At 36.3% G+C, this 25,054-nt stretch overlaps 1 protein-coding gene across 4 annotated transcripts in view; it reads right to left on the bottom strand.

Moving 5' to 3' along the window:
* The window catches only part of LOC105456125 (hemicentin-1), a 154,839-nt gene that overhangs the window by 37,642 nt on the left and 92,143 nt on the right, over nt 1-25,054 (bottom strand). For all 4 annotated transcript variants that reach the window (XM_011699945.1, XM_011699944.1, XM_011699943.1 and 1 more), the window contains exons 3-5: nt 20,717-20,871; nt 8,494-8,664; nt 7,599-7,760 (exon numbers count right to left, since the gene is read on the bottom strand). In XM_011699945.1, coding sequence (XP_011698247.1) covers nt 7,599-7,760; nt 8,494-8,664; nt 20,717-20,871 — 488 coding nt within the window. The remainder of the gene's footprint in view (nt 1-7,598; nt 7,761-8,493; nt 8,665-20,716; nt 20,872-25,054) is intronic.

Genomic DNA, 25,054 nt, shown 5'->3' on the forward strand with positions numbered 1-25,054 from the left:
AGATCGACGTGATTGTGGATATATATGTGCGTGAGAGACGTGCGAAATGTCAATTTCAACAATTTCATATCGTCCCCGTTGTCTTTCGGCGTGCGTGCGTCGAAATCACGTTACTCTCGCGAGCGAATACAACTGGCTCAAAAGATGACGTGTATATATGTCGCTTCTTTCGCTACTTTGCGAGCAGTTTGGTTCACGCGTGCAATACTTTTCCGAAGTTACATGAAGTACAACGGCTATTAGCTTATATCTTTATAAACTTTAAAATAGGAAATATGTAGATTTTTTTTAAGAACTTTAGAAGTTTCGCAGAATTACGGGCTGCTGTTCACTGTGATTGTATTAAATTAAATTATGCAAGTGTGTTTTGCGCCATGACGAGAGCAGCAACGTGATAATACCTAGATATATGAATTGTTGTTTATTTAGCTGGTGACAGTGTACTATTATTTAGCTAGTTATTGTTTATTTAACATACAGCCGAGCCTGTATTATTTAGCTAATGATTTTATTTAGCGTAACGGCCGAAACGTTTGTACGTACGTCGTCGCGGCGATAGGGATGTCGATAGACAAGCCTGACGGACAACTTTTCAGTGCTTGCTCCGAGTGTCCTCCGCGCCTATCTCCGGAAACTCACGGTTAATGGAATATTCGAAAACTGTCATTTCGGTATCGTTAAATCGATCCCGGAAGCTTCTACAGGGACACACAGCTTACGATAAAAATGGCTTATAGAACCGTGTTAATCGGTGACGATGCATATCCGCCCTCTCTTCCTCTCCCCCCCCCTCCCTTCCTCGCCGCCGTACATGTAGGTATATCCATTAGCGTCGATAGATTTCGCGAACGGGTAACGGGCCGTCACGTACATCACGGTGCAGACCGTGAGACTCACGTTCGAGTTTGCCCCCGCGAGCTATTACGCACACTTGGAATTTTGTACGCGCATTAAACTTTCGCGAAGTATCTTGCAACAAACTATTTTACATTTAAATAGAATTTGTAACTATCAAATTAATTATATGCGTATATCCACGCATTAATCATGCCATCGTTGTTTTTGTAATGAGCGTTTCATGAATACTCTCTCGGGCGTCCTCGGTTCGTAAAAATTTTTATTCGAAAGGATTAAACAGGACGTTACCCGCGACTTTTGATTATATTTAACGAAAGTTAAATTTTAATTACATTTTTTTTTAAACTTCAACGTGCCGCTAGTTTATTTCTCCCGCGCGAACTGGCGGTTATCAAACTGCGCGATTATTATACGTGTGGCTTGGTATTAGTGGGGTTGGTCGTTGATGCCTCTCGCAAAGTCATGCAGAAAACATCGGCCGATAATTCACCGGCCAAACTCGGTGAACGGTATTCAATACAAGAGGAACACGAGAAGAAAAGGCGCAGGATCCGAATAGAGAGCGAATGGCGAATCTAATATCGGGAATTGCATTTGCCTTCAATTGCACTCCCCCTACCTGACAGCACAGCGGATGTAGAGAAACGAACGGAGGGAGGGAGAAAGAGAGAGAAAGAAAGGAAGAGGGAGGGAGAGAGAGAGAGAGAGAGAGAGAGAGAGAAAGAGAGAGAGAACGGTGACAGAAGCGGCAAAAGAGGGGTAAAAAGTCACTTTCTTTACGTAAATAGTTTTTTTCTCGTTGGAAAAATGTGCTGACGCTTTTGATCCTGGAACAAATCTGCGCACCGGCATTTACTTTGAATTCATATGGATGGCAGTGGGTTGCATTATAGAACGTGTTTTATCGCACCTACGCTTTCAAGAGAGTAACGCGGATACCTTATTCCAGCGTGAAGGTGGTGTAACGCTTCGGCGAAAGTTTACAAGGGAATTGCGCTCTCGTTCAGGAGCTTACGAAATATAAATAAGATATAAATAAGATTTCCTCGTTGAATTGTTAGTCCGGAATTACTTAATTTACGTTGCTGAATATAAACATCGTTTAACAAAAAATGGTAAACGTTAAACGGGAAATTTCAAGATATAAAAATTTCATGGATTTCTGAGAGCTTCAATAATCTTTAACGGCTAATTTTCGCTTAAACAAAAATTGCATCCCTCAGGGTGCACATATACATAATACATCGGAATTAATTTAAATATCGATTTTCTGTTAGAGCACAAAGAAGTAAGGAAAATACGCACTCTTTGCAAAAAAAAGTAATTTAACGGGATTGCCAATTCTCTTTTCAAAATCTTCAGGAATGTTCTCTAATCACCGCCATTTTCAAGATACGTCTAACATGACAAGGGATATAGAGATTCCTCCCTCATTCTCCGGTGGAAATTCAACGTTCATTTTCCTCCAATTTCCTCCGCGTCCGAAAATTTCTGAGAGTTCGCAACCCGATAAGCCGGTTACGAGACTTTTTAAGTCCGTAGCCAATGGCAATGCGATTTCCTGGTTTTGTTTGCCTATAAGAAAACGCTCCGCCTGAAAACTCCGTCGGATTCGCCTGCTCGCGGGTTCTTGTCACTCCCGGAAACCTCTTGCGTCCACCGACTTTCAACGAGCAGCTGCGGGGACCGTGAGATTTTCGCAGATATCCCGCGGGCATTCGCGACATTTCCGCTTTAAATTCACCGTGGATAGTTAGGTACGGCTCACCGGGAATTTATTTATATTTCCTATACACCAAACTGACCGTGTTGAAGAATTTCAAGCTGCGATTCATGCTTGAAGCTCAGCGGTGCGGCTATTTCGTTCTTCCTTCAGAATTTTTCACGTTGCTCGCTTACATTCCGTCGATCTAATTTTTATCGCGCTGAGAGACAATTTTGCAGGACACGGGATCGAAATGGAACAGTGCAGGACGATTCGTTAGCAAAAGCGTTGAATGTCATCGAGTTCTATAATCTCGTGTAACGAGAGAAGCAACGCTAACAGCAATAAGCGAATAAGAGCATTACAAATTAACGACACAAAGCGAAAATATATCATAGTCGGACGTGTGTTATTCGTAAATTCGTATTTGCCTCTCCGAGTTCTTTATGCGGTTTAATTAAATAAAAAGTGTTAGTAAAATTAATTCCTATTAGATATTATGTGCGGTATTATGCGATTAGTTGACCTATAATTCAGAGTTTTAGTTCGATAAAACCGAGGTCTTTCACGATAAAACGAATTTATATGTATACCAGCGCATTTTTCTAAGTAATTTATCTAAATACTATATTATTAACCCTTTCAACATTTTTATCTCTTTAATTACATTTTTATCGGGTATCAGAAAGAACACGCAACACGTTCCCGGCTTATTGTTTTTTTCTTCTTTAGCGCGTGATAATTTTCCGTCCTGTGATAGCACGTTCTTTTATATTACGAAGAAATCCATTATGCAAATCTCATTATTTAATGAGAATTAGAATTGCCATCGCTTCACAATTAATTGATAGCGCATTTGATTTACCGGAAGAGCCCCTCATTATAACGGTTACGTTACCTAAATCTAATCATAATTATCGAGAGGCGATAGTAATTATTGCGAGAGAGATTGGTTTATGAACAGTATATATGTCGACAATTCTAACACGTAGAGTTGCAAATGGTAAAACCGCATTTTGTAAGATATCGCTTTCTTCTCCGATAATATCGCAGCGTCATATTTATCGTAGTAATTGTATAAGGAAGTATAAACAAGGAAACAAATAATGACAAATCAACGCGCGATAATAATTTACATTCACTTATTATGATCAACGAAAGCGATCGTGCGGCGCAGAGGGTTGTGCGTCTGCATTCAGTGCCGAAGACTTTGATTCAAATTCGATCAAGAAACATCGGATTTTTATTCGATCGCTACCTGTTGGAAGGCCAATGGCAAATCACACAAAGAGTGTATCTTGCTGTGAGAACCCTTAATTAAGTTAAGGTTGTTCGGAACCGGTGTTAAACTGTATAGATCCGCGTATATCTGCGTAAAATTGTAAACATTATGGCGCACGCCGCAGAAATACGATGGGAGATCCACCATGCTCTGACAAGAGTTAAAAGGACTCAGAAGAGAACATTTAAGCAATTGTAACATTGCATTTGAGTCGAGAGATTGACGTGGAGGTGCATCGATAATAATGAGGAAAGTTAAAAAAGAAAACTTAAACGGCTTAATTCAGCATGTTGACTGTACATGGTTGGTGTATTTGAAGAAATAGGTATAAACTTGTAGTCAACATGCTGTATTTCGAAGTTTAAATTTTTCCTCAATATAATCGACGCACCTCCACGTGAGAGCAAGGAAATTAATCTGTCGATTTCGCAGTTAATAACGCGTTCATCGATGCGCCCCGAGCCGAGAATTACGCGTATGCGTGTATCTATTTGTGCAGTGATAATACGCGGCGTGAAATTCGGTTAACGTTAATAAATTTCTAATCGCGACACACAAGAATGGCCTGTGTGCAACATTAATTTCGTAAATTCATCAGTGATTTTACACGCGTCCCGCGCGCGGAAATACCCTTCTCCCGCACGCGAAGTGATGGACATTTAATTACTTACAACATGCAAAATTTCGTACGCGTGGGCGGATTCACGCTTACATAATGTTCAAATAACGGATACGGGCGCGTTGTAATTACAAGTACCTACCGGCCGTAATGACGCGGGTATACTTTCGGCGCATTCGTGCAGCGGTGATGTATGCACATGTTAAAAGATGAACGAAGAAAGAACTTTTTGAGCATTTTAGCACGTTATTATAATCGCGCTGTTAAAAGGAATAGGAGGAATAGGAGAACGTCACGTTTCGCTTATTCAAGCGGAGCATTTTCGCTTAAATCACCGAAGTATCCTCTATTCCCGTCATTTATCAGTCACATAGACATTTACCAAGCATATTGTTCAATAATATTGAGTAATTTACGGCGTAAGGTAATTTTAAACGCAAGTGGGCAAATAGGCAGTTTATTAAAACAGCTCGAAATTTATATGAAAATCGTATCCGCTAAAAGAGAATAATTTTCGACTAAAATTACGTATTGGTGTGAGGTAGCGGTACAGTTAATGAGAGAACTCCATTAAGGTTTCTCTGTCGTGCCGATATGAATTCTGGAGCAACAGCTCCATATTGTTGTGACGATTTGATGTAACATATAATATAATTTATATTCTATAGAATTAAGTGCAATTATATTAAGTGTATTTTCTCGTTGAATAATTAACAACGCGCACGTTGTATATTTTACTTTCATTTATACATATCAGTTAGCCTGACGCTTCACAAAGTACCCCAATATAAAATTTCATTTATCTGGATGTCAGGAAAAATGCAAGTACTTTATATACTTCATTAAACTGCGTTTCCGCTAAAAGCTTGAGGAATCATATATAATAGACTTTTCGTTGCTCTCGCGTCACTTTAACTCGATTATGGTGTTACGAAAAAAATGTACTAGGCGACGTTTCCGTCACCATAATAAGCACGAAGTAATGTTACGTAATTTTACGCTCTATGCTATTTTTTACCGTCGTGGCTACGCGTAAAATTCGCTTTATCTGATGCGATATGGAGGGTGGTACCCAGTTACAACCCGTATAAAGTTTTCCCCCCTGGCAAAGTTTAAAAATATGTTCTGCCAGTTTTCCGTTTTAAAAATTCGGCAGCGGAGTGGTTTATGACTGCACGGCGGCACTTTCTGCCCGTGCAGAAATCCAAATTCGTGATGCAAATCACTTTTTCGCGGGCGAAATCGAATTTCGTGTACTCTCGCTTTACACTCTTCAAAGCGCGATGTCTCTGCGTTTGCACGCTCTCTCTCTCTCTTCGCCCCGAATTTTAGAGATTTTAAGCGCCGAGCTGCAGAATCCTCAAAGCGAATCCCGAAACCATCTACGTCTATAGATCGCCCGAATTGCATTATTGTGCGGTGAAATATGGAGGCGCGCTTTTTTTTTCTCTCCCTCAGCTGTTTCTTATGGCTTAAGCCCGCGGCTGGATGTGCCGGCGAGAATACCCGCGGAAATGTGAAATGACTCAACCCCTCCGGACAATATCTCTCTCGTGTTGAATAACTAGGATGAGTTAAACGTTAGGGCAAAGCTTCTCTTTAACTAGGTTATTACATTGTACCGAAATGGAGAACGGCCGGTTGACACATTTAAACTCCACGTTTTGAGAACGTTTAACAGTGTACGCACGTCTGCGACGTAATGTACTTAACTCGTTTTATAGTACATAATATAGTAGACGTAAGCATAATACACATTGAGTTAGTTTAGTGCGGATATAACACGCTGCTGAATCAGTTTATTGCAAATGTAACATACGTTATTGAAGGTGTTGGAGAAAATGGGATATGGGAAGCTATGCGATAGAAAATCGATCGCTGACAAGCAAACTACTATCCTATTGAACGTGTTAACTATATAAAAAGGATTAATAAAGTTGCTCTGAGCATTTAATTTGCCGTAAATGGCTAATAATTAGTAGCGGTCGATTTTTATCGCATGTGCTGGATGTACTAATATTATTATTTACTATTATTTTTATCCCCAAACTATACCCAGATTTATCGTACGTATTGCCAGATGGAGTCAGACATTTTCTTACATAATAAAACAAATCGATACGTGATATGAGATAACAAATACGAAGTACGACGTTCAGAGATATTCTTTTACATAAATGATTATTGATGCACCGACTTTGTTCAGTTTTATAATATCATATGGATAATATCTGGATAAATAGACTTTTACTATATTCCAGCGAAAACAAAATTCTTTTAAGATTCAAGAAAGGAGATCTCGTTCCCCACTAACGCCTTCGAAGCACGATTCACCAAAACTTTTTAATCTTTGATGTTACATAACTCAGCCCTTATTAGGAAATGCTAATTGACATTGAAAGTTAAGCTAGTTTATATTCCGCGCTGGATACACTCCGCGCAAAAATTCTGCTCGTTCGGCCGCGTTGATATAGTACGCTGGTCGCGGTGTCATTCATATTCATACCCATACCCCGTACGGTGAGCTTACCCGATGTTACCCGGTGTTTTGATTTAATGAATAAACGATACCCGGCGGAATTGTTGCAAATTTAGGTCAAAGTATGCCGCATTCGTTCATTCCGTTACTATGCTCGCATTGAGTTTGTAGCGACCGGTTATCGAATTGCGTACTACATCGTGTGCAAATTACATCGCGCGATCGAAATTGTAAGCGATCCAGGCATACAACATTTTACCCATCGACGGAATATGCAATAATCGACTCATATATGTAGTCCAATACCGCACGTGATGATCAATGTATGCTTTTTAATTGGAGTACCTTATACATTGAAAAGCTTCAGCACCATGATGGTCTATCACATCAAACGCTTTGTTATTACGTTGATGATGATCATTAAGTATTGAAAAAATAAATTGCCAGATTGTTCAGCTCAGCCGATAGTATTTCCAAAGGGTTCTCTTCTGTACGTATAAATTTAATGAAAATTAGCGAACAAAAGCCTTCTGTAATATTAAGGATATTTCAGTAATGTCACGTATAATGATACGTAAATGACACTCGTATGTTTTTCTTCAACGGGTTGCAAACACATCCTACTGTTATTCTTGAATTGGATGTATGTACTCACCGTGTACGTCTGGTTTAATATCAACTGTTAGTGGCTCCACGAGTGCAGTACTGTTGACTTTACACGTGAACGTTGCGCCTAACTCTTCTCGTGTAATTTGCATCTCCAGTAAACTACTGCTAGTACCAATTCCGGTATCAGTGATAGTCGACGAGCTCATTGCTGAAATGGAACGTTTCTTGATAGGTGAGGTGACAGAGAAGGAGAGATTCTTGTATGTTATGTATTTTGTTCATTAACGCACGAATTTAGAATAAAGCACATACTGAAATATGCGTAGTGAGTAAAGAATAACGTGTTTAGCATCTCTTTAAAAGTACACGTAAAGTTAATAATATAATAGAAAGAGATATTTCTGATACCATCGGATAACTTATGAAGAAGGCTTCTTTATCTTTCAGTAGCATTTGAATAATAATTCAGTGGTAATGCTTCCTTTTACATTTTAATTCAGATGCAATTCCACTAAAGTATGAAAATAAAATCGCATATTTACAGCGTTCATTTATTTTATCTAGGCTACTAGATTATTATTACACGTATAAGATAAAATTTTACTAAATTATTATGTAGATAAAATTACGTTTCGTAGTTATATTGCATTTTGCATAATTAGATTACAGTCATATTGAGATGTCAGATGGATATCAGATGGCTCTCATAAATTTATTACTACATAATTACTCGGCGATTTTTTTATTAATACAAGAAGAATAAGAAATTGTCAGACGTGTGGCTAAATTATTTAATAAAAAGTTATAAAGAAAAGATCAGTAAAAGAAGTAAGTCTTGTCTTGTTCATCGTCTTTCAAATTTCCTCAAAAGCACGTACGAGCTTACGAATTTAACAGGTCTGACCCTATCGGCTTCAACGTAAGCACATTGCAAATCTTACCTTCGAGTGGCTGATCATCCTTAAACCACTCGACCACTGGTACAGGCTTGCCTTCTCCGCTCTCGCAGTACAAAGATATTGGCGTACCCTCGTTTATAGGTCCTAAAGTGGCGCCGGTGCTCAGAGTATTCTTCGTATTTTCGTCGATGACACGCACAAACGCTGGTTGCACTGCAACATACAAAAAAAATCCATGTAGAAGATTATTTCACTTCATGATTAGTAATTACCTTTACTAGCGTCTTCGAATGTTGTATAAATTTAAATTTACATCGTAGTTTCTGTCTGCGGTACGATATACATATATTTGTTAAATAAGCGTACAAGATTGCATGATATTATTCTCCCTCCGTCGACGGTGGAGGAATAAATTTATATACCTTAAATATATACCCACATTGATGAAATAGCATATTTTCTTACGTCTCTTATTTCCCCTTTCGGATAAATGCATTCTTTATGTAAGCCCTTTGATGAAATGACGTTTATTACGGAATTTCTTAACAAGAATGTACGTCGTATACTCGCTATTACGCACAAAGATGGTGCTCCGCGGCGAAACTACCTGTTTCGCTTTGATGTTCGAGACAATAACGAAAATGTAAAAAAAAAAGAAGTTGCATCTACAATATATCTCGGTATGAATAAAGTATTCGGTTTTCTCGTTTAAAGTTACACATGCGATCGCTTTACGAAGTAAAGCAAACGTCAACATTTAAAAGTTAATCTGTTGTTTTGCGTTTCAGCGCTATAAATAACGGTATCCGGAACGGTGGGATTGCAGACGTACGTTATTTCGAGCATTTCGCTTCACGCAAATCGATGAACGGATCCGATACATTGCTCTATCGGTTTCGGCGTAAGCAAATTTGATTGTCGACGATTTATATTTGTTCTGTATATATTTTTCAGTTTGAAAAATAGACACAGATCCCATTATATCGTATATCTGTCACGCCAATTTTCACTTCGATCGTTATCGAATTAAACAATTCCCACAATTTTTCTGTTCTCTTTTTTTTTTTACTGAAACGCATTCACGTTTAACAAGTTGTACACAGTCACGTCTTGATATAATAAATAGTTGCCGTACAGTTTTATCAGTTTGAGAAACTTCTTCTCCTCATCGATATATAACTCCCTTAGCGGTAAACGATTTAATCACGATATTTAGAAGTGTTATCACATCCAATTCTTTTCTCGGCACGTACGATCTGATAAGAGTTTTGTTCGTCTTTGCGCGATGAAAGTAAGGCACATGCCTGGAAATTCTAAACCCGATCGTCACATCGATTTTCCAGCGCGTGAGGAGTCCCGCGTAACTTTCTACAATTCCTACGAGAGTAAAGTGACTTCCACTTATCGAATAGGCGCCATGTTCTTAGGACACTATAAATCAGATCCCCGGTAACACCGGGACTGAATGCACTCAGACCGTATAGTGTTCTATTACGCTAGCTGTCGGTGCATACGTATACGCATTGTACGAGTACATACAACTGCACCGATCGTTAGGCATTTGCATGCATGCACGTATGCCACCCGGTGTAGTATTAGGAGTGCTTACGCGCAAATACCGTTTTTAGGGATAATCATACGGTAAAAGTGATTCAAAGAATTCCTAATGGCGGAAAGTACATTTACGTGCATTTTACGTGCATAGAAGTGGCTTTTCTGCGGAACAAGTCTTCGTTATATTCATCATGTTTTGACATTCATAACTGACAATTACCCTAAAAAAAAAAATTACTATTTTCTCATTGTAAGCAACTTTTGTATATTATTGCTAATGTAATATTTGATATTGAATGGCATGATTTATTTAAAATTCACGCGAATAAATGTACTTATAAAAAAGGATTTATAATATCTTCAGACACTGGTATGTGATATATGATTAAAAATGCTAAATTAGAGTTAAGATTCTTTTCGTTAAAATTATACGAACACCTAGATTTAAACATTGGCATATATTTGATAGAATTTCTATTTCATTTGAATTGAATCGTCCTCGTTCATTTTTTGTGGTGATCAATTAGATATTAGATTATGGCATTGACAAACGGTAGAAAATGAGAATTTGATTGTAAAAGAAGAATCTCTCTTTCTCTCTCTCTCTCTCTCTCTCTGACTTGTTTGAAAAATCCATTTGCTATAAAAAATTATATATCCTGGCGTTAATCATTCATAAACTTATTCAATTTGTATTTGAAAAACGTTACTGTTCAATATACATATTAGAAAACTATAAAAAGCTAAAATTGATGAAGGAAATGTAATTCTGGATTTAGATAAAAACTGGTGGAATAATTTTTCTACATGTCCATCCTAATTCTATTTTATTCGAGAGAAAATGATATTTATTTTATTTGATCGCTTTTCGAATTCAGATCTAAATTCGACTGTTTTTTTTTATATTTTATTCATGAAGAGAGAAACTAGCGAAGACAATTGTTTCTCAAATCTTCTCGCTTCCTATTGCTTACATGTTGTATAGTTCTTCCAAGTACTTCCGAGATTTTATCTGCAGCTTATCCTCACGCTAAATTGAAATCTTTATAACGGCGATCTAGAGAGGAAATAAGGATATCTTTTTTATCGTATATTTCTAGGTTCTTTATTTCTGACTGAGTCGAATTACTGCACTACCTGAGGTATTCTATATACGTACACATTATCTACTTGTTGCTAGGCATATATAACAAAAAAAGTTACTGTTCATTAAACGTCAAGAATAAAATTTTAATTGCACTTTTTCAATGAATTATTCATTTTTAATAAATTTTAAAAATGAAATTCGTTCCTTTTAAGATCATAAATTAAAAATAAATTGTATAAAATCACATTTAGTAAAAGTATAGAAAAAGAATGAAAAAATATAAATAATTTTTATACTTCAAATACATATTTCATATTAAACTGTCAATTTTTATTATTCTTAATTTTAAAAATAGTTAAAAATCATAAATTAAATATGATCTATTCTGGTTTTCTGATATTGAATTTCTGATAGAAGTTCTAAATCTGTGCTTGTGTGTGTGTGTGTGTATTTTATAATCGTGCAAAAAGTCTGCATGTATATTTCATGATATTTTGATAAAAGTCTTTTAAAATTCAGATCTTTCCACCGCAATTTCTAACCTAAATTTGTAAGATTTTTAATAAAATTTTTAATAAAGTGCACATTTTGCTTAAAATGGCCAGATAGAACCAAGGAATTTTCGTTTATGCGCATATATTTAAAGCTCAATTTTTCATCGGATACAAACGAATTTTCCAATATATACGAGTATTATGAAACAAGAATTATCACAATACTCCTTTTTTCGCCGGTCAAATCACAAAAACATCGTAAAAAATAATCGCGATTTTTCTAACGTGCACGCGCATATAGTAACCTGTGTAGGCACATTATTCTTTCAAACATCAGTGAAGTTCACAGACGCCGTTGGCAAAATAGTAAATTTTTTATGGTCGTGCAAACCATTGTGTGACTTTAAATCGCGTCTTCACAATCTTCCGTTAGTCGAGAAAATTACGACAACACGCCGTTGCGAGACGCAACGAAATAAAGAGAAATAATCATGAAACAAAAATATTTCTATTCTTTCAAATTCACATAATGACGTTAGTATAGTATTATTTTTATCGGAATATTGATAGGTTAATACAAGCATACAAAGCAGAAGAGGTTCGTTGCAAAGTCAACTAACGAGAGACGTTTCAATGTTTGATAAAACGTGACAAGCGTGGTTCGTTAAACAATTCGTTAACGGGTTTCTATACACCTTTTATTTCCGGGGAACAATATTTCGTTGTGGGATTGATCGCGAATTCAATTAAATTATTTTCGCGCATGTTCTTAACAAGAAGACAATACTTGAAATGTCAATTCTAAATTTTAATTGATCAGAAGACTTCGAGAATTTCACGATTTATTTATTATTCATCGCTCTCTTCGTCTCCCAATGTAACTTTTAACCCTCTTGAAGTGCATTTTTATAAGAAATTACACGTGTTTCATTAATTCACACATTTATATTAAATCACATCGATAAGTTTAAATTAAGAGATTATAATGGATATCCAGTCAGAAGCGCTAAATAAGTTCACCCTCGGCCACATTTTATAAATGTGAAGAAGATTCCAATCGATCGGTCGCGGAACACACAAGTGGTCCTTTATAAAATTTGAATAGCACCAAAATGGTCATCCGTAACAGTCCAAACTGTTTTCACCTTTGCTCAATAAATTATTCAGCTAAATTAGAGAGAATAGTTCACCGCTTATGCGAGAAATTAATGCCGCAATGAATCAAAGATGCGGATTTATTAGTGATAATTGATGACATTATATTTGTTGTATTTTAGAGCTGATTATTAATATATTTTCCGTTTCACAATTACTGTTTTCTTCAATATTACAACTAAAAGAAAGCATCCAAAATAAAAAGATTAATCAATTGTTTAATAATTCCATCATGGAATGGCAAACTTTAGTAATCTATAATTTATTTTCAGAAGAGAATGATTGCTTATACTTTTAAAATATCTTTACAATATTCTTTCTATTAAATGCCATAACCATACAAATTTTGAGAGTAAAATTTTAATTTGCACGTTAAATAATTTATGTTATTTTATTTTTAACAAGGTGTATTTACTTTGTTGTGGTTAATTATATCGAGTTCGCGCTGTTAAATAGTGCAATTTAACTTTATATCAAAACCCTGCGAATATTCTGAAATATATATGAGTTCCCTTTTTCATAAGTGTAAAAAGTTTTTACAGGAACAAAATATAAAATTCACGTATCCTGAAGCTTGTTAAAATATTAATATATAATCCACTCAACTTATTTATTTAACAATTGATTTTTCCTTAATATCTGTATTATTTTTATAGTTCATATATTTTTCTATACATCTCTTTACACGATAAGATACTTCTTTCTATTACTAATTATAATGGATTATTATTATATATGCAATAGATGTGTATAAATAAGTCATCAATATTAAATTTTCAGAGAACTAAAATAAACTTCTTTCTTCCCAATAAATGCTTCCCTTTTTAAATTAATGTCATCAAATAATCTAAGACAAGTATTTGATAGGTATCTCTATAAATATATAACCTCCTGATTACGTAAATATAAATCCTCATGTCACAAAGGGGTTGAACAAAGAGGTGAGTTAATCATCTTTCGTGAAATAAACAGAGCATGCCCTTGCAGTTCTGTGTGTAGGTTTACCTACAACGCGAATCGGAATCCGTCAGTCGAGTTGCTGTAATCCTTTAATATTGGAACGAGCGTGTGACTACTATTGTCGATTAAAAATCTACTGCCATTCTGGTCAACGCGAGAAACGAAACTGGGCGGCAATTCGCGCGTTACGGTGTGCGCCAACAAATAAAGCTTCTATACCTTAACATACACACGACTGTCGAAATACTATCGGAACGAGAGCAGAATTCGGCGAAGGAATTAGAGGGAAATTTTTCTTCGGTTAACACACTATTTTATTCCGGACGTTAAAAACTTGTGATATGCTGACGTCATCGTCACACGATATCGATTCGCATCAATAGGACTCTGGCTACGAAAATAATTGCGCTATAATTAGCCCGTAAATCGAAACGAAGAGTCGCCACGGTGTATGCAGCATTAATTTTCGCGTTTCACACGGCCAGTAATTCGAGTGGTCATACAGTCGATTGTTCTCGCGCGATTGCAAGCGATTCAAAGCGGTACTGACCGCGGCGACCCTGCGCCACAATGGATATTGGAAAACGCGTTTCGCGACGCACTGTTTCTTGCGTTACGGAAAATAGGCGCGATTCGCCGCATTAAGTCAATTAATTACGCAGTATCTGTAATTATTCCGTTGCGGCCCGCCGAAAGGCCTGAACGGCTCGCCATTGAATGCCGCGCTTTCAATCGGCGTTTGCGGTCAAATCTGATCCCTTTTAATTGTAAAAAAAAATTGCGAAAAAAAAACTCTCAAACAAAAAAATCCTTTTTTTTCTGCATACCGTATTCGGTGCATAGTCGATTTGTCATTGTCACGCCCTGCCATTCCCAGAAAATTACGATGGAAAGCGATCCGGTTTGTGAACATTCCACCGGCGCGCAATCCAACGCGGGGGACGATAAAGTTTATGAATAATATACTTGAAAACGACTTTTAAAGTCGCCTCGACGACCCGCAACTACGACGGCGCAACTTTGTACGACTATAGAGAGAGATTACTTCGAAAGTGGGGAGGCGGCGTCATTAGATCGTAAGTAGCTTTCGCGATTTTTTTACAAGACGCATTTCTGGATCTCTCCCGGCGCGCGTCTCGCGTACTTATTTCCCACCTTGGAGATCGGCGTGACTTACGAAGTAGGAAGCGTCAACTTCTCACGATACTCTGATGCGCTCGTCTCTCCGGCAGCGAAATGGTATTTCCTAGTTAGATGCCAGCCGTAAAAGCGCAAAGTTACCCGTTCTTCGGCGTACCATCGAACAACAGGACGGAATTCATTGATATTGTAATGCCGGGTGCTAATGCACATGCAGAACGGCGCGGCAATCCTCGCCAGTAGTTTCGCTCAATAAACTCACGGACACATGCATTGTCCGATTGCCTGCACGATCTTTCGTGTGTGTATCGGAAAAGGTATAATACAGGTATGTTCTATTGTTCTGCTGGATAATAGCTTAACATTATCACGTTGCAGATTCGAATCTCTTCCTTTGGTTCCTTCTACATAAATTCATTACAATTTACCGGACCTGAGTTGTACCCAGGGTCTAATTTAAATAACTAGGAAATTGCATTGTGTGAAAATTATGAATTAATACCGTAAGGAAATATCGGTTTCCTTCCGCGCGCGCCAAAGGAAATCATTTTGCGATCGACTGAAGATTTTTTTCTATGAATCCTACTTTTTTTTGAATTCACGTCATATTGCGATACGTAAAAAGGGCAAAATAAACGTAGTTCCTTTCCCGAAGGGAAAAATTCAAATTCCGAGTGAAAAGAAATTCCAATCTCCGAAAGGAAAATCGTCAGCTAAAAAAGAAATTGCGCGATTTGAAGAGCGGAACGAAACGAGATAGGACGTTTTAGGACGTCTTGTGAAATTCGCGAAAGTGATTTTGATAGGAGATTTTTCGGAAGACTCTCACTGACGTCGAATCCGAATCTCCGCGACGCTCGCCCACGTCGCCGAGCTTTCGAAGAAAGTATTTCGCAATCATTGTCCGTAATTTTGCGCAACAAAAAGGCAGACGCTCCGCGGAAACGGAACACGTATGAAACGAAAGAAGAAACTGCGCTTCGCGTATATACTTATATGTATACCTTCAGCTCACTGTCTAATCCCGTATAAAAGCGCGTCCGTGCGGCGCCGCCGCGCCGTGTTAAAACTACATGGCGTTTGCCAGCAGCTATTTTGCAGAGCTTTACGCGAGTTTGTAACGGCACAATCTAGCGAATGAGCGACTAGACGGAAAAATGATACAAAGCGTAACTTCTGTGATATTCGTCCGACGTTTACATTAAAATTAACGACTCTACCCCTTTTATATAATATAGCAATAATTCTCGCGTATAATATAAAATTTCGCATGATATAAACTTTTCTTACTCATTCCGTCTGTATATACATTGGTATAACGTTACGAAGCAAAGGTATACTTCAAAGTAGAGTTAGGTTTTGCAAACTACGTTCTTTACAACGTTAAAAAGTAATCGAATCCGAAAGTTGTTAACTTTTCCTCACTCTCGTCGTTCTGATCCTATTTGCCCGCGTTCTACTTTCTTGATAATATTATCTATTTGACGATAAATCTGCAGCCGTGATGTCCTAGCTAGAATGAGGTGTTCGGATAATCCGGCAGCGCTGCGCTGTGTATGTAAGTACAGATACGGGTGTGATACGTGATACCGTTTCGCGCACAGCTTCGTGCTGTGCTGTTCTATGTAGATTAATGTCGACGCCTGTCGCAAGAGAGCTCGCAAGCTACTTTTACGTTGTCGCTTCACCACGCTGCGGTATAATGGGTACGACGTGTATCCCGTATTTTATCGAAATTGGCGCTACTTAGTCACAAATAAATTCGTATAAATATTTAATTTGGAGAAATAAGATAAATTAAGAGTCTAACCGCGCAGTTATTTTTTTTTTCATGAACTATGATATTTTTATCTCTGTTTTTATGATCGCTTTTAAATTTTCAATGTTCTTCTGATACAGATAAAAACTGCATCGATATTAAATATTTTGTCACTAGATCTATTTTTTAATTCTCGCTATATCATGTAGACTCTGTTCGGTTTATAACATTTTTACGAAATATATATTAATTTATCTTTCGAAGATAGTTTAATTTGATGATGAAAGCTACCTAAATCTAATAAAAATTTATTATTGTTATTACTGGAACAGTTATCTTTTCATACAGTTTTGTTTTAATTGCACATGAGAAAAGCGGCCTTAAATTAAAAATGAAGTTATAGTTAGAGAAAAATAATTTTACGTATTTATCTTCTTTTAACTTTTCTCTTATTTCCTCCTTCTACTGAGTAACTGGATCACTTGTAGAACAATTAGCTGCACGCGAAGGAGTTAAGAAATGTTTATTAAGGTTATTTGTCAATTTTAAACAGTCGATTTGAGTTTATTGAGATTATCCATGTTACAATTAACAAAAGAATCTATGTATAAATAGCGCGTGCTTAACTAAATAATTTTTATAAATGTACAAATGATTTAAAAAATTTGCCATTCTTTCCCAGCAAGAATTTAATTAAACGCCGCTTGTTTCTTTGTTTTATTATTAAATATTGATAAAACCTTAAATTAAATTTCTTATTAAAATAAAATTAATTTCTTCATAGTACCTTTCTTAAGAAGACTAGTAGATATTTATCTTTAAAACAATAATTCTCTGTAATATTTTGTCGAAGGAATATACATAGCAATCTGCGCGCGAAATGATTTTTATATCTCGGTATCTGTAATAGCGTTATGTATGAACTGAAACAGTTAAATACGCGGTGATATTATGTTTCGTGATGGAATTCAAGACATGTTCGTTCTCGTAAGAAAGCAGCCTGACTACATAAATTTCGCGAGGCACTTTAAGTTCGACAAATTGAGGTCACAATCAGTTATGCGTCAAGAGCAACTTTTTCCAAGTTCTTTCGTGTTTCCGTTCGTGTTTCAATTGGTTTTGCAATCAAAACGACAAAAGAATTCTTTATAAACGACCGCACAAAAGAGCTCATGTAAAATTTTCCGTGATCAAAAATTAATGACAAAGCTCCTTTTTTAAGAAAGAATACCATAACTTTTATTAACATGCACATAATAATAATGATAATATAAATGCTAAAGAAAAGTGTGTATATAGAATTAACAAATAAATTTACCTAGCAGAAATTTTGAGAAATTTTGGGAATGACTTTATCTTTTTAAGTAGATGACAAAATTAATTTTCAAGGCAGCTTTTGGGGGAAACTTTAAGAAGATACGATCCCGCAACAATGAGCAAGACGAAAGTTTCTGAACGCTGCTTACACGTTACTATGTACTAGGGTACAATGTCGCGATTGTACACTTGAAAACTCCTCCATCCCACTCGTTTAACTCGCCGCGATGTCACGAGGCATGGCGCACGACAGCGAAGAAGACAGATCAGCAGCCGGAATTTCGTGTACACAGTACACACAGTGATTCTATTCACGTCCGTCGCTATGATGGCTTACGTATATGTAACGCGGAAAATCGCTACGTACGCTGAATAAACCGCTCCAGCGGAGGATTGTCCCATTCTTCATAAACTTTCAAAGATAATGCGGGTATAACAACACTTAAATGGGGAACGTGCTTCGCACAGAGGCTTGCGGTTGGCAGAAGGAAGATCTCCCCTGTTAAGATGAATTTGGAGAATCTTCTCATATCTAAAATTTAAGTACGGGGCCCTATTACGGAATTACTTAATAACGCAATTAAGCCATAATTTTGTGCTGGATAATTAGAAACCGGCTCCTTCCAGCTCTAATGTAGCTCCTGGCATTTAGAGAAGAAGAAGAAGAAGAAGCAGCAGCTTGAATAATATCTGATTTTTTTTCTTTCGCGTTACTCAACATTTTTACTTTTAATTTAATAGCGGCGCATATTCATTATAAATGAAATCCTTTTTTATCTTTTATCGCTGATATATTTGTTATAATTTAATACAAAAGTGTGCAAAACCCGATTGAACAAAAACTCATTAATTATAAATAAAATTCATCTATTCCTTTTATTCATTTATTTTTAATGTAAAAATTTATTTGCCGCTTATGCAACGTAACGCAACACTCCTTCCAAATTAATATCTAGATATTAATAAATCTCTACGAAAAATTCAAAATTGATATTTATTAATTTATTTTACATTATAGAATATACGTATTTATATGTATTTTATGTACATGAAATTTTGACGTTTCTCACGCGTTTCTCGGAATCTCTCTCTAATTCGCAAGGATTCCGTATAAATTTAATATGAGATAAGTTAGCGCGAGTAAACCACGACACCGCAGTGATGATGAAGCATTAACCTGATTAAATAACATCGTATGGCAATGAAGCTATTTAGCCATTAAATCCTGTAATGCATTCATGAGATTAATCTATACGTTAAATCAAGAATTATCAAATAACTTCATTTATCCAAAGTACATGAGGTATCATGCCAATGGCAACCCGAGCAGCTCAACTTGTCGATATTAACTCTTCGGAAAGTTAGGAGTCATCCGGTATAACTCGGGCTATCGGTGTCTAATTTGACATGGGTTTAACCCAGATCGCTATTCTGTGGTTACCTAGCTTCCGCTAAAATGAAGTATTTGGTGCATAGTGGAGTGTACACATTTCCACACTCGATTCCGTGTGTTACAGCCGATTTGATGAAGTAGAAAATCATTTAAAATTAGATAGAAGGAAGACTTGAGTTTTAAGGAAATCGAATCACAGATAGAACCCGAGAATTTAAGGCACAAAGTCGCCATCGCTGAAACGACTATGTCGAGCGTTTCATTTGATTTGGATTTTTTATTTCCAATTATAAGCGTCACACGAAATGGGAACATTATTAATATCTAGACTATCTATCTAGACATTATTAATATATCTAGTATAGTATATTATTTTTTTTCTTTGTACCCTTTTTTTTCTTTGGTTCCCTTTGTACTTTGGATGTTTTGCTGTACAGCACGAAGAGGGAAAATAAAGAAGGAAACGTGAATTATTGTGTGATCTACCGATGTCTTACGTCTGGCACAAGTGGCCGCGAAATGTAAATAAGATCTCTATTTTCGAGAGGTGTTTCGAAGGGAAACACATCGTTACTCGCCAATCTCGTAAAAGGGCCATCCGTAACGAGAGTTGTCTGTCTATCGTTCGGACCGTATCGCGCAAAATTGAAATATTGGCGAGAACGATCACGTGTAACCGTTAGTTTGAAATAAACATTGCCTGATTTATGGAATGTGAGTTCTACGATACGTTACGATTTGCGCATACCATTTTCACCCTTCCGAGCGCAGCACGGACATCGTAAATATGTTTCCACGTAACATAACGAAATGCCAGAGATATAACCACGTTGTGTTGGCGGTATTACTTTTGCGAGAAACATCACATTAAATTCGCCCGGTAATAAGGCGATAAAAAAAAGATAGAGATATGCCACGAGACGTGAAAGTGAACAGATTTTCGTATGCGTCTTCTGCTTGAATGATGAAATGTGTTACTCCTGTATTGCCTTTTTCAATAATGCAGGCTACTCGCGATCATATTTTTGACGTATGACCGTAATGTACACTGGAGAGGTTGCATAACAAACAGAGGTCGTACGGCTAAAAATATCGCATTCAATTTATGGCATAAGAAGTTACGCGAAAAGTTTTAAAATAGTTTCCGTAAATCACTCGGTACCTCTCTATGAAATATCCGGAAAATCTTTATGTACTTCGTGCAAAAACGTCGAAAGGAGTCATATTACTCGACATTTGCTGTTACATCGTATTTTTCGAGAGTTTGAAATTTGACAAATTTTGATATCTCTCTCTCTCTCTCTCTCTCTCTCTCTCTCTCTCCTCTCGTATCCAGTTAAGATAAAAATTTAATCTTACTCCAAGAATGTTAATCCAGCAATGTTGCATAATGTAATGTAACGCACCTGTGACGTTAAGAATAATGTGCTGCACGTTGTTGCACTCGCGGTTGACCGCCATATACGTAGCCTCGCACTTGTACAGACCCTCATCCTCCAGCTGAACCTCAGGTATCTTCATATACGTTTTCGATGAATTCGACGAATATTCTATGTCCGCCCTGAAACATTCAGAACGTAAAACATTCATACGATTGATATGAAAATTGATTCCAAAAATGTGATTTAATTTAAGGTAATATTCTGCGTCCGCCCTAAAACATACGTTGATTGATTTGAAAATTATAACAATTTAATTAAAGAGGAAATAATTTTCGAAATTAATTCTGGCCGTTTGAAATTTTGATATGTTTAATATAATGCATCAAAATGACCTGTTGGCACTGAAATTGGGCGGACAACAATGGCGGGAACGCTTTGTTTAATAAATTTTTATTAAGCATTTCACAATGACAATTACCATTTCCTGTAGAATGTAATAAATCTCGCCCGCCACATCGTGCCAATTTTATATTCGTTATAATTGATGCCATTCACGATTATAATGCGCAGCCTTCATTAATTGTAAATACATTGATTGTTTATGCACTTTATTAATGACGAATCTGCACGCGGTATTATGCCATTATGCAGCTCACGCCAATGCAAGTATAACGACCTCACGTAATGTCAATCTCAAATTGCGATTAACACCGGGTAATGAATCGGACAATCAATGAAATTAATCTGCTCGTTATCCCGCCTGAGTAGCATAATCCATTTACGACGATAAGGTGGCGATATCGTCATATGTGCTGTTCGATCGTGTGCGCTTGTTCGGGCCGATTCTATTTACGATTTACATTACAATTTACACGTTACACATCCGATGTAGCCGATATATGCATACGCATATTCCAGAAATGTTAACGGGTCTCCCAAACGATCTTTTGATACGATCGTATATGCGCATTATTAATTTACAACGGGGATAAATCGCATGAACCGAACGTGTTCTTTTTTTTTTTTAATGCGTAGCGGCGCGGTGCCGCAAAAATCCCGAATGCACGTAATTAAATTTGATCGTGATGCAAGTGCGTCCTCGACGGACCGTTAATGGCACGATGGTAAACTGTGAGGCAACAAGACGTCAGCCGAAGATCTCCTGCCATTTATATCCGTAAATGGCAAGTAGAGGCGCACAGTCGATGTATATAGGTCGCGCTCGATATTCTGTCAATAGATGCTGAATATATTCATCGACACATAAGTACACCAGTCGGTACACATCTCCGTTGAACATGCCATAATTCGATACAATTTACATTCCCATCAAATTGATTACTTGTTATGTAAAGATGGACGAGCAGAAAAGTGCTCAAAAATGAAAATGACAACAAAAAGAAAAACGAAATAACAAATTAAAAAATCGCGTCTCTTATCCTCTATTTCTCTGCGAAATTGTAATGCTAAAATATACGACTTTGTAATTTATTTAAGAACGGTGAACGCAATAATATTTTTTTACACGCGTTTTGATAAAGAAAAAAACATCAATATTCAATACACACACCGTCTGTATGCCGTACGTACACGCGTAAAGTCGCACGGGTGTTCCGAAATCCGCTTTTATTAACCAGATTAAACATTGGCACGAACAATTTTCAACCGAAATGTCCGTGTTGCTTTTATTCGCCGTTTCCCCCGATTAAACGTATAGCGTGTGACAAATCATTGTTTTTGCAGGCCGCAAATTCTGCGTTGGTATGAAACGCAGGTGATCGCGGTCAACCGACATTTCGGCGTGTTGTTTGATCGACGAACCGTTTACGGCGTCATTAGCGCATTGTTGATACGACGATGTGCCGTACCGCTAATCAGCGGCATCGATGTTCTGCACGAAACTATGTGTCTTTTGCATTCGCGTAATAATTAGATCAACAATGTTATAAACTACGATGTGCACGTGTCCACTAGAGATACGACATACTTTTTGTGCTAGTGAAAATATTTTCAAGTCTAATTTGCAGTTATCGTTTTTTTTTATATTTCAATTAATATGTCAAAATGTAAAATAGATTTGCTACGATAAGTTTTGCGCGAACATATTTAACCTTTAAACCACTATATCGGTCTCACAGACTGCTATTGAAACGTTATTTGTCAACAATTTTCTTATTTGTCACCATTTAAATATATTTTATTTCTATTGTATACGAAATATTTTTGTTAACCCTTAACGTTAAAACATATAATTTATCTTTTCTCCATCAACAAGTATTCAAAAAACATACATTTTTTTAATAATTAACTTAAAAAATTAGCGGGAGTATAATAGAGTCTGTTAGACCGATATTGTGATCAGTGCGATTTTTTGAATATGGTGGTTTAAAGGTTAAGCGAGATTGTTCCGATCAATCTCTACGCGAGTGAATCGTTTTCAAAAGTTGTTTCGCCTTATAAACATTATTTGAGCAATTTTTAATTTTCGCCGTCAGCACGGCACTCGACGGAAATTTGTCGTGCTGATAATTTTCGAATGGCGATAGTTGTATTGTATTCAGAATTTTAAGGATTTTATAAATCCGACATTCTTTTAAATAATTATAGTCAATACATTGTCAAAGAAACACGTTTGTTTGTAACCAAAGTAATAAAACAGCGCGCACATACGCGGTGTAATGCAACATACATAACATTGCTTTATATTTCCGAGTTCTAAATCCGGATTCCAACCTAATCCGGATAATAGCACGTCGCATTGTAAGATCCTAGAAATAGGAGACACATTTTGCATTAGCATTATAACATAATGTCCCTTTACTCGTCTTATTTATATAATGCGCGGTTTACATTAGCAACATATGTCGTATTCCTATATTGAAAAATGTATTGTATTCCTCAACGGTATGCCAATGTTTTTACACATGCGTTTTATCTTTTAAACGCATGTAAAAACAAACGTATGTAAAATATCGAATTAATGAAAGGCATGTTCCACGTTTTTCACTAAATGTATTTCGTGTTGCGATGAAAGAAAATTTTTGCCCGCAATATTTGCAGTATAACCTGGACATGTTTCCCACCAACGTAATGCGAATGGATTGCATGTAATTCACGAACGTATATAATTCATATACTATAATTACCGAATATTGCTTTGCTATGCGCGCGAATAACGTGTAAAAGTACATTGCTCCACCAAATTGCCTTTAATCCATGTGACGGAAAATAATAGGGAAACAAATTTCATAAAAAAAAGTGAATGTTCCACTCTCTATAAGCGGATAAAACTATTATTAAAAAGTATAACATCCGCTTTGTACTCTTTAACAGTAATAATCATCGAGCTTCTGCTCTGTCGACGCCAATGGTAGTTATCGGCAAAAAACTTATATAGAGAATTACGTTTGATTTTATATAATAACGAAATAAACGTGGAAAATTAGTCATATAATATTAATCTCTTTGATGCATATGCAAAGCCTACAGTTTACTTAATCGTAGAGGATGACACTTTAATTAAGTATATCATTCAATTACGGAAATGCATGTCGCCGTGATTCAAGCGCTGTGATAACTACGATTATAATATTTCACTAAAACCTTAAGATATCCAAAGAATATATTGAAACAAGAATTCAGGGCTTATAAAAATGCCTCGTCTTAATAGAAGATTTTTGCCGCGAAATGTAGAAAAATTTATAATAGAGAAATAAGACTTTTATATAAAATTACAAAACACATACATTAAATTCTAAGTACATTGAATTTTGTTTATCGAAATTAGAATATAATGCTATAGAATATTATAGAATAAAAGATCGATTTAAGATGTTGTTCTAATAAAAAATGTATGTATATTGCTAAAGAGAAATAAGCACAAATCTGCAAATAAAAATATCTTTAAATAAAATATTTTATGCTTTTACGTACACTCTGTATATAAAAGAAAAATTACGTTGAAAATTTATATTGAAGCATCTTGAAAATGGATTTCCAAGAACTGCTTTTTATACATGCGAATATATGTATCGATCGTGCTTACTTTTTATTATTATGTCGTAAGTGATTTTGTTATTTTTCGACAAATGCAACGAGAGAGTATGTTAGAGAGAGTATCAAACAAATAAAATGTACAATACTGATCAAACATTTTTTTTCGTTGAAAAATTCTTTTTTTTTTCCATTTTAAGCACAAAGCTGACCTTTATCACAATAGTAATATCTGTCTCTGCTTATTGCAAAAAATGTAACATAACGCATTAACTTACTACTGTTGCTAATGTTTCTAAAAAAAAAAAAACTAAAATCACGTGTATAAAATTCGTTTTATATCGTTGTCATGTCAGATTAAATACGCGA

Source organism: Wasmannia auropunctata, unplaced genomic scaffold (genome assembly GCF_000956235.1).
Source record: "Wasmannia auropunctata unplaced genomic scaffold, wasmannia.A_1.0 LD335767.1, whole genome shotgun sequence".
NCBI lineage: Eukaryota > Metazoa > Arthropoda > Insecta > Hymenoptera > Formicidae > Wasmannia > Wasmannia auropunctata.